This window comes from Saccostrea echinata, unplaced genomic scaffold (genome assembly GCF_033153115.1).
Source record: "Saccostrea echinata isolate AGI-Se365-2 ecotype Australia unplaced genomic scaffold, CSIRO_AGI_Sech_v1 ptg000023l, whole genome shotgun sequence".
Lineage (NCBI taxonomy): Eukaryota > Metazoa > Mollusca > Bivalvia > Ostreida > Ostreidae > Saccostrea > Saccostrea echinata.
The window spans coordinates 8,255,390-8,273,575 of NW_026889772.1; the positions used below are offsets into that span (position 1 = coordinate 8,255,390).

Here is an 18,186-nt window from a genome sequence, read left to right on the forward strand (position 1 = left end):
GCACGTAGTAATAATAATTATACTGAAACCTGAAAGATAAAGTGAAACATACTAGATGCAACATCCATACATCTCTGATCAATACATTGTATAGGGATGAAAAGTATGTGGAGAGAAATCTTGGATGCTGGATGCCTACATCAATGCTGATGGTATTACATAAGCCCCCCCCCCCCCCCCCTTCTAACTTCAATGAGGTGAGTTAATAAAAGTTATTTATAAGTGATACATGTGTACTTTATAATATATGAATGTTACAGAAAATGTGTATCTTATGCCCTGTTCACACGGAGAATTTAATTCGAATTAAACGTAAGTTACTGCGAATTAAATTTGATCCGCGTTCACACGGAGAATTTAATGCAAATTAGTTTAACTCGAATTAGTTTACTGCGCATTAAATTACTTCGCATCAGCTCCATGTGAACGCTAAGCGAAGCTAATTCGAATTAAATTTTCACGCATGCGTAAGGGCAGAATTAAGTCACAGGTCACATGCCGATGGTCAAATATAGGTACTTGAGCTATTTTTGAGTGGAAAACAAAGAAAAATTATGTTAATCAAGTGCTAAAATGTGTACAGACACTATGACATTATGTCAAATGTATCTGCTCTGCACAATATGACGTGATTTGTAAATGACGTCATAATAGCCTTACTGAATAGCCTTGTTGTAGAAATAAAATTATAATTCGCATTAGTTTACTTCGCATTGGCTGTCGTGTGAACGCAATTTAATTCGCATTAGTTTAATTCGAATCATTTTACTTCGCATTAATTTACTGCGAATTAAACTCTCCGTGTGAACAGGGCATTAATTTCATTATAACAATGATCTAATTAAACACCTGGAAAATACAGAATCTGGAGCAAGACAGCAGTTGTATGCCTCCCTGGTATCATCATCCTGGCAAAACTTGATCTATAAGACTTAAGATTTACTTGGGAATGGACATTAGTACATGAAAACTTTAATCTGGTCACTCATTTGAATAGTTTGTCAGATGCAGCATCTGAAGCATAAAGGTAGTAAGAAGTCAGGCCAAGTGAGCAGAGAGGGGAATGATGCAAAAATCCATAGGGACATGAATTTCAGAATTCTAGAAGAGGCACCCTTGTTTATCGTAACAGTTCACTTAGTTTATCTGTTAATACTTAGGATCAGAAAAGATTCTCATGGAATTAATGCAACCTCACTTTTATAATCAATAGAGCCTCACCTTAACACCAAAACCCATGACTCAGGGGCCATAAATTTCAAAAATTTTGGAAGAAATACCCTTGCTCATCACAACTATGCACTAAGTTTATATGCTAGAGAAGATATGCACAGAATTGATGCATTTTCACTATACAATCAATATAGGCTTGCCCTAACACCACAACCACTGACCCTGTGGAAATGAATTTCAGTTCTGGAAGAGGAACCCTTGCTCATTATAATAATGCACTTAATCTCCTACATACCAAGGAAAACAGAAAATTTTCACATTTTCACTATATAATCAATAGAGCCTCAAATTGTCCTAACACTACAACCCCTGGTCCAGGGGCCATGAATTTCAAAATATGGAAGAACCCTTACTCATCATGATAATGCATTTGGATTATTTGCTAAAAAACTAAGAGCAAAGAAGAAGATTTTCAAAAAATTAATGAAGTTTCAATATATGATCAATAGTAGGAATCCTTGTTTATCATGATATTGAACTTAAATTACCTGCTAAATACGAAGATTTTGAAACAATTAATGAATTTTTACTAAATAATCAACAGAACCCCACCCAAACACTAGAACTCCTGACCCCAAGGGCCATGAATTTCACAATTTTAAAAAGAAGCACTCTTACTCATCATATCTAGGGAGTTAGTTTGCAAAATATACAAGGGGAGAGAAAAAGCTTTTTAAAAGAATTGATGCATTTCAGTATACAATCAATAGAACCCCTCCCTTACTCCAAAACCCCTGATCCTGGGGCCAAGAATTTCAAAATTTTGGTAGAACGCTTAATGCTTATTACAATCATGCCAACAGTTTGACTACTTGACATCTAGGAGTAAAGAGAAGAATTTTAAGGATTGCATTGATTTGATGATTTAGTCCCAACTGGCCCCAGGGAGGTAGGGGCCACAAAATTCACAATTTCAGTTCCCCTTTACTCATGGATGTTCTGTGACAAAATTGGTTGAAATTGGTTGAGCAGTTCCATAGAAGAAGCTTAAAATGTTCAAATGTTAACAAACAACTGAATATGCACGACACAATGCAACGGATGAAAACATAGCCATAAGTCACCTGAGTAACTCAGGTAACCCAATAACTGGAGAACCTTTAAATAAAAGAAGTTAATTGTGATCCAAATAAAACTGTTCTTGGCCAAATCATTTGGATTTTACTGTGTGAATCTGAATGAATGAATTCACAATTTAACAATTCAGATTATCCCAATCTGAAAATGAGTATAACTTACTTGGGATTTTGGAGTATCCACTGAGATTTTTTAGGCCTCAGCTCGGGAAAGACATCACACATTTTGTCTATAACCTGGCATCTCTTTAGGTAATTTTTGCAGCAGTGTACGTACACCTCTCGAAACATATCTGAACTCTGGGGTCGTTTACCTGTTAAAATAAAATTGACATTTGCCAACTGAATGTTTTTTTAAAATACAAATATGAAATAATTTTTCTTAGTGGGGGCCAAGTTTTGTACATTATGAAACATTTACAGTTTCATGGGAATTAACAGTCCTGTTCATATTGATATTCACATTCATTCAGGTTGTCAATTTGTAGGCAAGGAATTCCCATGAAATCCATGAAAATTAAGTCTTCATGAAATTTAATCATTCTGTATAGGCATAGCAGTAAACTTTGGGAACATTCCTTTATAAATAGATAATATCCCATGTTCTTACTCCATTTGAGGCTTATCTTTAATTTAAAGATTTATAAATTGATAAGAAAAGAAAGGGGGGTATTAAAAGATAATGTCAAATTGTTGATACTTTGAAATACATGTACACAGATCTATCCTTTATTACCTAAGGTAAACCTTACAATAACTGTGAAGCACAAGTGTAATAATTACCGAGAAATTAAAAATGTCAAACTTTCAATGTAAAACTTAGATTCTCTATTGTGGCCCCACCCTACCCTGGGGGCAATGATTTGAACAATTAGAATTTACACTACCTCAGGAAGCTTCCACGTAAGTTTCAGCTTTTCTGGAACAGTGGTTATTGGGAAGAAGATTTTTAAAGATTTTTCCTATATATTTCAATGTAAAACTTCGATTCCCTATTGTGGCCTCCTTTTTGGGGGGAGGGGTGGCATGATTTGAATAATTTAGAATCTACACTACCTCAGGAAGCTTCCACATAAGTTTCAGCTTTTCTGGCCCAGTGGTTCTTGAGAAGAAGATTTTTTAATGATCCCACTCTATTTTTGTCTTTTCTTGATTATCTCCTCTTGTAAGGGGGGTTGGTCCTTCATTTTAATAATTTAAACTCCCCTTCATCCAAAAATTTTTTCTTATAGTTCCATGCAAAAATTTGATCCTCTGTTGTAACCCTACCCTACCTCCAGTGGAATGAGTTGAAAAGTTTAGGATCTACTTTACCTCTGGAAGCTTTCATATTGTCTGGGCCAGTGGTTCTTGAGAAGAAGATTTGAAAAGATTTTTTTAAAATATATATTTCAATGTAAATCTTTGAACCCCTATTGTGGCCCCATCCTGTAGCCAGGCAACATGAGTTGGACAGTTTAGAATCTACACTACCTCAAGAAGCTTTCAAATAAATTTATCTTTTCTGGTCAAGTGGTTCTTGAGAAGATTTTTGAAGATTTTTCTAATTCATATCAGAAGATTTTTAAAGATTTTTCTTAAATATTTCAATAAAAAATTTCCATGAATACTCGACTATCATTTGACTAAAGCATCTGACTATTGACTAAGCTGTCTGAATAAAATTGGCTTTCCTAACGTATATATAAAAACGGCATTGAATCAGTAATTTTTTAACAGTACAAAACAAAAAGTTAAAATTTTGCACTCTTGTCCCTGAAATAGTATCACTGCCATCATGCTATGAAGATCCCCCCCCACAACTTACTTTAGCTTGAGTTTTGTTTTAGTACTGAAAAACCTCCTGAAATTCAGCAATACATAAGTATATAGTCTAAAACATGTAACAATGGGAAAGAATGAAGAAATGTGGAACAGCACAAATATTTCTGCACTCATCCATGCCTTGTGAACATTTTCCCAGTTTTCCTCAATCATGTTAATTGCCACAAGTCTCCGAGATCTAGGATACCTTTTCTTCCTCTGGCAGACTGGCAGTCTTCATCTACCCCGTCTAGTTCTGAATGGCTGTTAATAGATTCATCACTGACATCTTCATCTAGATCTTCATCATCATCTTCCTCTTGATCCTCTTCGTCTTCATCGACATCCAGTCTGACTTCCGGGTCCTCATCACTGTTTCCTTCCGTACACACATCGCCACTGGCCGAAATATCCTTCAGAACCCTCACTGCCCTGGAAATCAACCATTTAACTTTAAATCTAATCACCACATTATTCTTTTTTTTTCTCTCTCTGACAGGTAATAAGTTAGAACTTTGCTTATTTTTCACTTCAGATACTGTAAACTTAACTTTTTTTTGCTTGGGATGAAGTTTATACACAGTCAAAAACTTTCCACAGAAAATTGTCACAGCATACGTAAAGCATGTTTAAGACATTAAGGAGCAATCCAAGAATCAAAGTAATTTTTAACAGGTAGATTAAACGTAATTGTGATTCCATGAAATTATGACCCTATGGAAAACAGTATACAGTTGAACTTCAGTATCTCGAACATGAATATCTCAAATACAAATAGATATGTCGAAGTGAAAGTGAAGTCCTTACTATGTATTTCTTAAGTATTTTAATCTCGATTTTCTCTGTCCCATCAAGTTTGAGATAATGAGGTTTGACTGTAATTACAGTATATGGTTAATAATGTGAAAACAGTTTTTCCTGTTTTTTGTGTAAAAATAAAAGTGAACCTTATTAAACACCAACACTGAGCATGAACAGGAAGGAGAAAGAACATTGAGTGAACCAAGTAAGCAAAAAGTAAACACTATAGATCAGAGTGGAGAGAGAATGCCGAGTGAACCTAAACAAGTGGATAGTTAACACTGAGCATGAGCAGAGTGGAAAATGAATGCCAAGTTTAACTTAGTGGAGAGTAAACACTGAGCATGAGCAGAGTGGAGAATGAATGCTGATTTTACCTTAGTGGAGAGTAAACACTGAGCAAAAGCAAAGTGGAGAATGAATGCTGAGTTTACCTTAGTGGAGAGTAAACACTGAGCATAAGCAGAGTGGAGAATGAATGCTGATTTTACCTTAGTGGAGAGGAAACACTGACCATAAGCAGAGTGGAAAATGAATGCTGAGTTTTTCTTAGTGGAGAGTAAACACTGAGCATGAACAGAGTGGAGGATGAATGCTGAGTTTACCTTAGTGGAGAGTAAACACTGAGCATAAGCAGAGTGGAGAATAAATGCTGAGTTTACCTTAGTGGAGAGTAAATACTGAGCATAAGCAGAGTGGAGAATGAATGCTGAGTTTACCTTAGTGGAGAGTAACACTGAGCAAAAGCAGAGTGGAGAATGAATGCTAAGTTTACCTTAGTGGAAAGTAAACACTGAGCATAAGCAGAGTGGAGAATGAATGCTGAGTTTACCTTAGTGGAGAGTAAACACTGAGCAAAAGCAGAGTGGAGAATGAATGCTGAGTTTACCTTAGTGGAGAGTAAACACTGAGCATGAACAGAGTGGAGGATGAATGCTGAGTTTACCTTAGTGGAGCATGAGCAGAGTGAAAATGAATGCTGAGTTTACCTTAGTTCATAGTGAACTTAGTGAGCTAGTGAAGTAACCAAAAAGTGTAAAGTGAGCAAATGAAGTAGGTATTGTAAGCGAACAGAGTGAATCGGGAGTGCATAAAGAGTATGCAGTGAATGAAAAGTTGGTAGTGAACAACAAAGTGAATGGAGAGTGTATAGTGAAAAACAGAGTGAATGGAGAGTGTATAGTCAACAACAGAGTGAATGGAGAGTGCACAGTCAACAACAAAGTGAATGGAGAGTGTATAGGGAACAACAGAGTGAATGGAGAGTGTATAGTCAACAACAGAGTGAATGGAGAGTGTATAGTCGACAACAGAGTGGATGGAGAGTGTATAGTGAAAAACAGAGTGAATGGAGAGTGCATAGTCAACAACAAAGTGAATGGAGAGTGTAGAGGGAACAACAGAGTGAATGGAATGTGTCTAGTCAACAACAGAGTGAAAGCAGAATGTGTAGTCAACAACAGAGTGAATGGAGAGTGTATAGTGAACAAAAGAGTGGAGGAAGAATGTATAGGGAACAACAGAGTGAATGGAGAGTGTATAGTGAACAACAGAGTGAATGGAGAGTGCATATTCAACAACAGAGTGAATGGAGAGTGTGTAGTTAACAACAGAGAAAATTTAAAGTGCATAGTCAACAACAGAGTGAATGGAGAGTGTAGAGGGAACAACAGAGTGAATGGAATGTGTCTAGTCAACAACAGAGTGAAAGCAGAGTGTATAGTCAACAACAGAGTGAATGGAGAGTGTATAGTGAACAAAAGAGTGGAGGAAGAATGTATAGAGAACAACAGAGTGAATGGAGAGTGTATAGTGAACAATAGAGTGAATGGAGAGTGCATATTCAACAACAGAGTGAATGGAGAGTGTGTAGTTAACAACAGAGAAAATTTAAAGTGCATAGTCAACAACAGAGTGAATGGAGAGTGTAGAGGGAACAACAGAGTGAATGGAATGTGTCTAGTCAACAACAAAGTGAAAGCAGAGTGTATAGTCAACAACAGAGTGAATGGAGAGTGTATAGTGAACAAAAGAGTGGAGGAAGAATGTATAGGGAACAACAGAGTGAATGGAGAGTGTATAGTGAACAACAGAGTGAATGGAGAGTGCATAGTCAACAACAGAGTGAATGGAGAGTGCATAGTCAACAACAGAGTGAATGGAGAGTGTAGAGGGAACAACAGAGTGAATGGAGAGTGTAGAGTCAACAACAGAGTGAATGGAGAGTGTAGAGTCAACAACAGAGTGAATGGAGAGTGTGCAGTGAACAACAGAGTGAATGGAGAGTGTATAATGGAGAGTGTATAGTCAACAACAGAGTGAATGGTGAGTGTGCAGTGAACAACAGAGTGAATGGAGAGTGTATAGTCAACAACAGAGTGAATGGAGAGTGTATAGTCAACAACAGAGTGAATGGAGAGTGTATAGTCAACAACAGAGTGAATGGCGAGTGTATAGTCAACAACATAGTGAATGGCGAGTGTATAGTCAACAACATAGTGAATGGCGAGTGTATAGGGAACAACAGAGTGAATGGCAAGTGTATAGTCAACAACAGAGTGAATGGAGAGTGTATACTCAACAACAGAGTGAATGGAGAGTGTATAGTCAACAACAAAAAGGACAGTGAATGCAAAAAATGGTAACTAAATTGAGAAATTCAGAGATTGTATTTAACTCTCCAAAATTGTTTTAGTTTTGTAAGCACACCAAATATATCAAAGGAAAATTGTCTGTTCTATGCATGCATTTTTCCTCTAAATTTTCTTGAATTTGAGAAGAATCAAGAATTTATATGTGTGTGAATTTCTCTGTATGTCTTACTTTTTGGCTGCTTTACGTATCCTTCGGCCTTGTTTATCAGTACCAGATTCTTTCTCTTCCTCCCTCTTCTTTTTCTGTAGCTGAAGAAGCTGTTCCTGCCGTTCTTTCTCTTTCCTCTCTAGCAGTTTGTGGTTTCTGTAATGCTCCAGTTCATACATCTTCATGCAACTCCTGTTACAAACAGTGCAGGTAAATGTCTCAGCCTAAAAATAGGAATACATGCCAAAATCTTAAAATTACTTTCATTTTTTTTTTTGGGGGGGGGGGGGTGGATAACATTTTTCTAATCATAATCTAGAACTGCGACAGTCCTTAAAGGATTACTGTACGTGTACATAAATTGGCGTATTCAAAATTAAGCATTGTTTGCATAATCATGAATTAGCCCTTTACATGTTCATGCCGTGTATTGTAGTTATAGATGATTTCTTAGCGGTATTCATAAATAAGCGCATCGTTGTTTGCGCCAAAGCCACTAAAATATGAAGCCCGCTTTTTTAAGTACACATACAGTAATTCCTCAAAAAGGGAACATATAAAATACATATAAGAACATATATAAGCTGTTTTCTTAAGTTTAAAAAAATGAAGGGAATAAAATCACTTTTTAAATAATCTAAAAATAAAATGTAGAAGAATATGCAAACTAGAAATATGTCAGTAGGACATGAATGTTCTGCCTAGGGTTCATTAGTGATACAACATGAAAAGAAATGTACCTTGCTTCTTTTGTTTGTTTAGAGTACATGAGGAATAGTGAGGTCAAGGTTACAGGGAAGGTTAAGGTCAGAAAATTATGACACAATTTAATACCTTTCACTAATTTGTTTTAGTGTATGAATTTGATGAAAATATCTTGTCAAAGAATAGTTTCTTTGAAATTAAGCTTAAAACACAACAAAAAGAAAAGACAAAGGTCATAGGGAAGGTCAAGGTAAAACAATTTAGACACAGTTTATAAGTTCGCACCAATTTGTATCAGTGCATGTTTAGATAAAAATGTCTTTTAAAATAGTTTCTTCAAAACTGAGCTAAATGGAAAATAAAGAAAAGTAAGGTCAAGGTCATACAATTTGGACAAAGTTAAATAGATAGTTCTACCAATATTTATCAGTATGTGTTTATATATATAATATCTTAAAAAGTTTCTTGGAAATTGTGCTAACACAAATTTAAGAACAGTAAGGTCAAGGTCAAAGGGAAGGTCAAGATCAATGAGAAGGTCAAATTTTTTTATGCAGTTACACCACTTACAGAATGTATCATCATATAAAGATTGATAAAAATACCTTGATCTGTTTCTTTGAAACAGAGCTAAATGCAAATTTAGGAAAAGTGAAGTCAAGGTCAAGTTCAAAAATATATGACGCAGTTGAATATCTCTCACTAATATGTATATGAAGTTTGAAAAAAATATCTTGAATGTTTCTTTGAAACTGGGCTAAACACTAAGTGTGACAGAATCTGAAGGACAGAAGACAGACATGACAAACACTACATGCCCCAGCCATATTCATGGCAGGGGACAAAAAAATCAAAGTTCCTCTATAAAACTGGTCATCAGCTGATACTAATTTAAGATGATACCATGATAGAAATCATTTTAATAAGTCAAAAAATATGAATCCAAATTTCTCTTTACATTTCATTTTAAAAGTCATCCTGAGTAAGTTTTAAGTTATAAATACTCAAGAATGAAAAAAAAAATCATTTTGAATGTTTTGCTGTACATGTTTTAAATCAAATATAATTTTCGTTGCCAAGGATTTTAAGATAAATGTCAGTCACATACACATACATGTGACAAAGGCATACAAGGTATGAAACATTTAGATATTACATCAAAACAAGCCTGGTAAAAAATCAGTGACAATACATTGATTACCAAGCAAAGCCAAATACTTTAACAACAGACCAACTAGTCAAGTGATGTTAATATGACAATTACCCTGGAATGTCAAAAACTTAAAAATTTTAGATTACATGATTTAAACTTTAGATTCTCATCCTGATCTGCCTAAAAATTGGGGTGGTTGGTAGGATTTTTTTTTATTTTTCGTTATTGAAAATATCCACATAATTCTTCTTACATAAAATTTTCACATGATGAATGCTAATATGGATAGATTTTATTGTAAACAGTTTACTCTTTTAAATGTCTATAGAAGAGTCTTCTGCTATAAAATATTCACAGTATTAATGAATTTACAAGTACACACATACAGCATACCCCACACACAACTGCTGCTATGAAATGGGATGCGGATCCCAATAAATTGTACATGCTGTTGCTGTATAGGTAGTCACCACTTCTTAAAGGGCTTTCTCCAAATAACTTTTAGTTTGACCAACAACTTCTTTTGTGTGAAAATATCACAGTTCAACTATCCTTGTACATGTGCATCCAAATTTTTGTTCTTGTCACATTTGATATTGTCATTTTGCAAAAATGGTATCTTTAAATCCTACTTATTTAGGCAAAACAGCTTATCCCATACCACCTTAAACAAGTATGGAAAATTTTCATTACTTTGAAAAGATGGAAATATAAAGCAATTTTGGGCAAGTCTCTGACAAGACTGCAGCTCTACGGTTTGGTCTTGAAAAGCAGCATCTGTGCTTAAACTTAGAAACAATGGTACAAGCAATAAATAAGAATTATGACCCTTGAATAAATTAATTTGTTACCAAGTTTTATTAAATTTAGTCCAAAATTATAGGAGAGGTAAGATTTTAAACAAATTCCAATATCATCCTATTTAGAGTGAACATTTCAACAGAGTTCATCAAATTCAAACTCAATAGAGTAGAATTTATTTAGCATTAATTTTGATTAGCTAAATGTCATTCTTTAATACCATGGTGGCACACTGTACTGCCTCGCTGCTCCCAAAACTGAATAGGCCTATTTGTCATTTCGTATTAAGAAGTAGTTATTTTGTATTAAGAAGTAGGGATAGAAAGGGCAGTTGTTGAATATGGCCTGTACTTGGATTACTTCTTTATATTAAGATAACAAATGCGAGCCTTCAAATTATGTCATTATTTTCTCTTTCAGATTTTGACAAATTCTTGGTTTAATGTAAAAGAAAAATTGTTTGCATTAAACTCAAAATAAAATTGTCTTGGTCTTTTTTCTCTTTTTTGTGTAAGTTTCATAATGAAACATGACATGTTGTCAAATTATGTGTTGCAAGCTTTTACTGGTAATATGCTGATACATACTTATGTAATCTTTTCAACTACATCAACATTTTTTTACCTTGAGGTTTTTCTTTTTTACTTTGACCTCACCTTTCTTAAATTAGTGTGTAGCTCAGTTTTAAATAAACCATTCAAGACATTTATATCAAATGTAATATGCTGATACATATTAGTGAGAGCTATTCAACTACATCAAAAACTGTTGACCTTGACCTTTCCTGTGACCTTGACCTCACTTTTCTTAAATTTGCATTTTGCTTTTTTTTTTTTTTTTTTTTAAACCTTTAAGATATTTTTATGTAAGTTTATGCACTTATACATAATTTGGTAAGAATTTATCATCTATATCCAATTTTTTAGATTTCAATTTTAAAGAAACTATACAAGATATATTCTCATCAAACTTTATACATTAATAAAAAATTTCATGTTGCATTACTAATATACCCTCAGCTGGGCATTTATGTCCAATGGACATATTTCTAGTTAAGGTCTTCCATCTTCACGGAAGACCTTATAGTGATTCTACTGTTTCTTATTATTCTTTTTTTGACCAAAATTTTGTGCACGCGATTTCTCAAAAACTATTCAGTAGTTTTCAATGAAACTTTCACAAAAAAATGAGTCATCATATGAACTTTGTTCATCACAAGTAAAATTTGGAAAATTCGCTTCCGGTTCCAAATTATGGGCAAATTCCTGATTTTTAAATGGAATGTTGTCCATGGCAAACCTAAAGAACAACTAAAGGTATGAACTGGAGACTTATTAGAGATTATAGAACATGTCTTCTAGATTACCAGAATCTCCTTTTCGTGCATCGTCACTACTACTGGTCGCTATCAGAAGCGAATTTAAAAAGTTGAATTTTTCAACTTTTTTGTTTTTCAATATAGTTTGATGATATTAGTACGGTTAATAGAGACTCTTTTCAGAATGCATAATATATAATTTGTTTGAAAATTGATAATAAATATTATAATTATTATTAATATTTTTAGACAAATATTATGCACGCCATATCTAGAGAACTATTCAGTGGTTTTTCGTCAAACTTGCAGGCATAATGCGTTTTCAAAAGCCATTGTTACATTTGAAAAAATTTTGGAAAATTCACTTCCAGTTCCATGTTATGGGCAATTTCCTGATTTTTAAATGAAATTTTTTTTCCAAGGTACATCTAAAGAATGGCTAAAGATATGAACTGGAGACTTATTAGAGATGAGAGAACATGACTTCTAGATTTGCGGAATTGTCTTTTTGTGTGTCGTTAATACTTCCGGTCGCTACCAGAAGCGAATTAAAAAAGTTGAATTCCACAACTTTTTTGTCTCTCAATATTTTTTAATGATTTTACTAGGGATAATACAGACTCTTATAAGAAATGGTTCCACTAGTGTAATGTTAGCGTGCTTAATTTTCATGCCTGGACTTAATCCCCAGAATGTCTGGATTTTTTTGTACCTTTTTTCAGCTGAAATATAATACTGTATCTTTGAACTGATATCTGGTATAATTTTCCGTTCAATTTATGCGATATATTTTACAATTTACTTTTTATAGTATTTCATGTATGAAGGAGTTAAAAGGATTGCACAACGTAATACAGTGAGGAATCAACTTCTCTCATGACAGAGAAGGGACGGAAGACCTTCTTGTTGCCATGGCAACAAGTTTCTAGTTGTAATTATAGTTTAACACACTTACAGGTCAAAGGTCATAGAAATTAACAATCATCATTTAATACTATAATTATGGATATTTTCCCTCCTAAAGCTATTTTTGTTGGTGATTACATATATGCACTTAAAACTGTCAGGTGTCCTTAAACCGAAGCCTGCTAAATATAATATATAACAAATACTGCCAAAAAAATTACCTCTCTTCCACACCACTCTGTGTGCTTGAAGTAATACTGGGCATTCCTAAGTTCTTTGTCACATTTAGGACAGTATAAGATTTTCCTGATTTTTAGGATCTGTCTTACGGATGCTCTGTCTTCCTTCCCCTCCGGACAGTCTGGACTATACTGAAAAACATTTAACAGTATTCTATATGCTTTACTCTAAAGTACTAAATTCATGATTGTATTCTCTTGTAGTCTTATTCCGAGACCAAAAGGCATTGACACTCTGAGTCTCAAAACCATTTAAATATACACTCTTTGATTTCAGCTACCTGTGTGTCATGTGCAGTTCTTCATATGTTGCTTTGCCAAAATTTATGGCCAAAATATAATTTTCAAAATATTCTTCTTGTAAACAAAGGCATACTCATCTTTTTTGCTGATTCAGTAATCATCCAAGAAGAATTTCAAACTTACTCCTTACAGTGACCTTCATGTGACAGACTCTTGGATCAAAGCAAGTTTGTGTCAAGTGTCAGCATCTTTTTTTCTACATTCTTTAATTATCACAATTAAAAAATAATTGATGCACATGGTGATCTATACATAAATTTGTTCCAGAGGATAATTATAGAAGGGTTGAACCTTGCATCAGAAAGTCAGGAATTCACAAATTTTGAAAGATATGGTTTATCTCTCATTATAATCCAAGATCTTTAAGGTTGTTTGCTGATAATTAATATATAAGATGAACAATTTAACCCAATCCTTAGGTTTGAACATTCAATCAAGGTCTGAATTTCAATATTTTAGGAAAGGTCTATTTACATCAAATAATGTACCATATCATTCTACTATAACTATTTCTACTCCATCCTGGGGCCCAAAGTCAGAACACTGCACCAAGGGTCAGGAATTTCACATTGGCTCCCATACACAAGTGACCTATAAAGTTGTGGCCATTAACACTTACAAGAGCAGTGTGTCTCCTCATTAAATGATTTTTCAGGGCGGACAAATTTGGGAATTTCTGTTGACAGCGAAGGCAGGTCATTTCTGATTCATTATCTTCCTTTGTTATCTAAAATAAAGATTCACTGAATGAAAAAATATTTTACACTGTAAATTTCTTTCAATATTTACTGAAGACAAAGAAAACTAACTCTGTTTAATTTTTCTGATCTAAATAGTTTGGGAGATCAACAACTTGAGAAAAAGGAAGTTGGCATGTTAATGGTTTGGTCATGTAATATTCACAACATTTGAAGGATTTTATTTAGAAATTTTTACTGCCTCATTTTTTATGGTGTATTTTGTTTCTAAGAATTATTCAGATTATTTTATTGTATTGTAAGTATTTATATTTCAAGTTCAATTCATTCAAAAACTTTAGTACTCCAAGGCAAGTTTTGAATATAATAGTTACTTTCCAGACTATATTAGTCATACTTGAAGGTAAGCATAATTCTACATTTCAGATTAGCTAAATACTCTAACAACTTTGCTATACTGAATTGCAGATAAGTTTTCTACAATACGGTACAATTATTTTGATTATTGTGGTATAGCAGCTAGTATACCAAAAAATCTTTACACCCCTAATCTGTAATTTGTTCAGTATTTACATTTTATGCTATCAGTGAATGTAATGAATTTTCCTCAATCAGTTGTAAGATAAAAATGCTTAAGTTCACAATGAAAAGTTACAAACAAGCCATAAAATATTCAGACATTACCTTTGACTTTTCCCCCCTTCCTTTTGATTTTTCCATAGGAGTTACCTCCCTTTCTTCCCCAGTTTCCTCCCCTGAGCTGATAGTAGGTGATTTCTCTGCCTTTTTTTGATTGGCTTTTCTCCCCCTTCTCCCTGTGGAACGTGGGGTATCTGGATCAGAAACAATTTGCTGTTCTCCTCTTCCAGATTTATTTACACCACTTTTGTCCTTCTCCTCTTCAGAATCATCACTGATATCATCATCCTCCTTAAGTTTTCTTCTTCCTCGTCTAGTACCTGTTTTCACAGAAAGAGAATTATCCTTGTCATCATTTTTATCCTCTCTATCTTCCCCAGTTTTTAGTGATGCTCGTTTTCTCTTTGGTGTTGGAGTCTCCTCGACGGATTCTTGTAACGTTTTACGGGGCCTCCCCCTTTTACGTCCTGTTCCCTGTTTTGGTTTACCCACTAGCTCTGTATCATTATTGGAGTCCTTTGTACTGTCCTGTGAAATATCATCCTTTGATGACAATGGAGAAGATAATGTTGATGTGTTTTCTTCATCACCTTTGTCATAATGTTCAAGTCTTGCAGGAGTTTTTCTATTTCTTTTTGGATAGCCTAGTTTGGAAAAACAAATTCATTCAAAATATTATATAATAAACTTGATACTGTAAGACTTTCTAAGAAAATGCAAGTTCAATCTAAAGTAGTGTCACCCATTAAAAATTCTTTTGTCATGATTCAAGTTTAATAGAGAAATATGTTTTAAAGTGTCTGATCATACTCTTGGGTTCTGGAGTCTGTCCACTTTTTGAGATCTTCTCCGTTTTATTGGCACTTTTTGGTGGTCGTCCACGGCGTTTTGTGGTGATTGGGGTGGAAGATGCCAGTGGTAAGCTGGCTTCTCCATCATCCACCGGAGGATATTCATTAGGAATTTCTTCAGGTTCTTCCTTTTTATTTCCTTCTTGTCTTTCCATGTTTTAGGAAATTAGGTTTGCTGCAATAATGAAGAAGCCTTGTTTTAATTCAGCTTGTATTATACTAGCAAGTAAATAAGACAAGTCATTAAATTTGACACAAATTTAAATAGAAGATTATAACTTGAATGTTCCATGTTGTAATGTATATGGGCTTCTCAAAGCTGATTTGGGCTATTAATTATTCTCCTCCACTAGCCCGATTGGTACCAAACCGATTAAGATATCCTGATAACATGATAATTGTTATTTAATATTTATCAGGTTCGGCACAATCTCTTCACTTAGCTATATAGTTTGAATTAGCTATATAGCTTTGTTAAGCTATTCAGAATAGCTTGATTTAGCTATTTTATCAAACCTTTATCTTAAGGTCAAGATCTAGTAAATGACTTTAGACTGTCTTTTTGGTGCTAGATCCATTATGACGTCATAATCAGTTTAAACTTTCTTTTTCCCATACTTTAGGGCTCTAATAGAATTATGTAGAAAATAAAGTTTTTTATGGAATTCAATTTGAAATCATGTGAAAATTAATCCCGAAACCTATATTCAATTTGATCTTAATTTAAAGAAGAGGATATGAACAAACAAATTACCATTTTCTGAGAGACTGTAGGCAATCTGGATACATTTCCTTTGTCCGATAAAGAAAAAACTCCCATATTCATGACTGATTTTATTAATTTTTCATCAAAAAAAAAGACAGTTTAAAATATGATTTTTCGTCTTGTTTACCTACAAAATATGCCCCGATTCACCTTATCTGACCAAGCTATACTTAAAAAGCATCTTTAAAGGAATTTATTTCTCACATTTGAGAAATCTGTAGGCTCCTTTCATTTACTAGATCTTGACCTTAAATGTCTTATTTATTCAGCATGTTCCCCAAATCGCTCCTTGGTGCAGTGATAGTATTCAATCTTGAACTCTTCTGAAAACAATGCATGTAAAAAACACTCATCAAATTGTCTCCTCGAGAGACTTTGGACTCAAAGTTTTTACAGTTTGGGGGATATATATAAAGCAATTGATTTGTGAGCTCTCAGTTACTTGTTGAATGAAATTATAATGAAATTATAAAGGAGGTCAAATCTGGTCACAAGATAATTAATTGGTAATAGTTCAGCACAATGTGAAGCAATCATACTTATTCATGCCTATGCACACAAAGTGGTGTAAAGTTATCCAAACAATGGAAATACATCTTTAACTTAAAAGTATTCAATGATGCAATGTTAGAACTATTTTTGATTTGGGTTGCTTTTTTGATAGTTCATAGTACATAGTGAATAGTTTAATATGTGCAACTTTTTACCTACTTCTTAAAAAATAAAGTTGTGAAAAAACTGCATATAAATAGCTTAATCAAGCTTTTCTGTTTATCCAACTCCAAATTACATGGAGTGCCCCCCCCCCCTCCCCCAGAATCGCACTCCTTTACACTTTCAGAGGAAATGCACTGGAAAACTGTTTATCCAACTCCAAATTACATGGAGTACCCCCTCCCCCAGAATCGCACTCCTTTACACTTTCAGAGGAAATGCACTGGAAAACTGTTTATCCAACTCCAAATTACATGGAGTACCCCCTCCCCCAGAATCGCACTCCTTTACACTTTCAGAGGAAATGCACTGGAAAACTATTTATGACCATTACCCCCTAAGATAATTTTTCTTCACAACCATATATGACATGTTTGTCTTTATTCTCCTTAAACTGTACAGCGTCAAAACTCTGCTCACTGACTTGAACATTCGCCTCACACCAAAGAATCGTTGTGCTTATTATCTCTGACAGAGAGCAAATTTAAAACTGAGAGGGTTTAAAAATTCCATTCCAGTATTTAATATTGTAGTTAATAAATAGCATTTGTTTAATACTTTTCATTTTCCATAAAAACATTATGATATTTTTCCCATGTAATTTTAGAAACAAATTTTTAACCAATCAATACCTAGGAACATATTCTGCCAGAGGTTAGCACATGCCATTCTGTAGTGTGCGATTAATTTTCCAGTCCATGAGCAGAGTATTGACACTGTTTACAGAGATAAAGAAAATAAAGACAAACATGCCATATATGGAGCCAAAATAAAATTATTGTTTGTTTGGAATTGCCTCCCACCTCATTGAAATGGCCCCTCCTGGAAAAAAATTATTGACCAAAAATAAGAAGATTTTTCTTTTTATTTAATCAATTCTTAGTGTGTTACCACATGTGCCACTCAATCACTTAATAAGTGTAGGATCTAAGCAAGACTGGGTTCCTGGTTGATGTGAGATACCCTTTGCAAATAGGCAGAAAATAATGTGTTCATTCCTTATTGAGATTTTTATCATCAATATTTAATTTAATTTAAAAAAAAAATAATTTCCCTCCCTCCCTCCCGGGTCTGAAACCTCCCAGGCGGCAATTCCAAACAAACAATTTTTAAGGATGGCCTGGTTGTGTAGATAAATTATCATAGAATACAATGGTAATCAACAGTTTGCCAGTGCATTTCCTCTGAAAGTGTAAATGAGTGCAATACGTTCTATTACCATTTGTGAACTCTTCAAAATGAGAGGCGCATTTGGTCGTCTGTCTGGGACAGCATGGCATGGCGGATAATACAAAACATGCCAATCTCAATCCAATTTTAAATGTTAAATGTATTTGTCATTCCATTTAAAGAATAGAAGAACTAAAAGACATATGTA

At 34.1% G+C, this 18,186-nt stretch overlaps 1 protein-coding gene across 1 annotated transcript in view; it reads right to left on the reverse strand.

The window, feature by feature from the left end:
• The window catches only part of LOC133191144 (general transcription factor 3C polypeptide 2-like), a 78,350-nt gene extending 62,853 nt beyond the window's left edge, over nt 1-15,497 (reverse strand). Inside the window, exons 1-7 of the mRNA XM_061326853.1 lie at nt 15,288-15,497; nt 14,523-15,121; nt 13,760-13,867; nt 12,820-12,969; nt 7,737-7,939; nt 4,321-4,544; nt 2,473-2,623 (exon numbers count right to left, since the gene is read on the reverse strand). Coding sequence (XP_061182837.1) covers nt 2,473-2,623; nt 4,321-4,544; nt 7,737-7,939; nt 12,820-12,969; nt 13,760-13,867; nt 14,523-15,121; nt 15,288-15,483 — 1,631 coding nt within the window. The 5' untranslated portion in view covers nt 15,484-15,497. The remainder of the gene's footprint in view (nt 1-2,472; nt 2,624-4,320; nt 4,545-7,736; nt 7,940-12,819; nt 12,970-13,759; nt 13,868-14,522; nt 15,122-15,287) is intronic.
• Between the last annotated feature and the right edge of the window lie 2,689 nt (nt 15,498-18,186).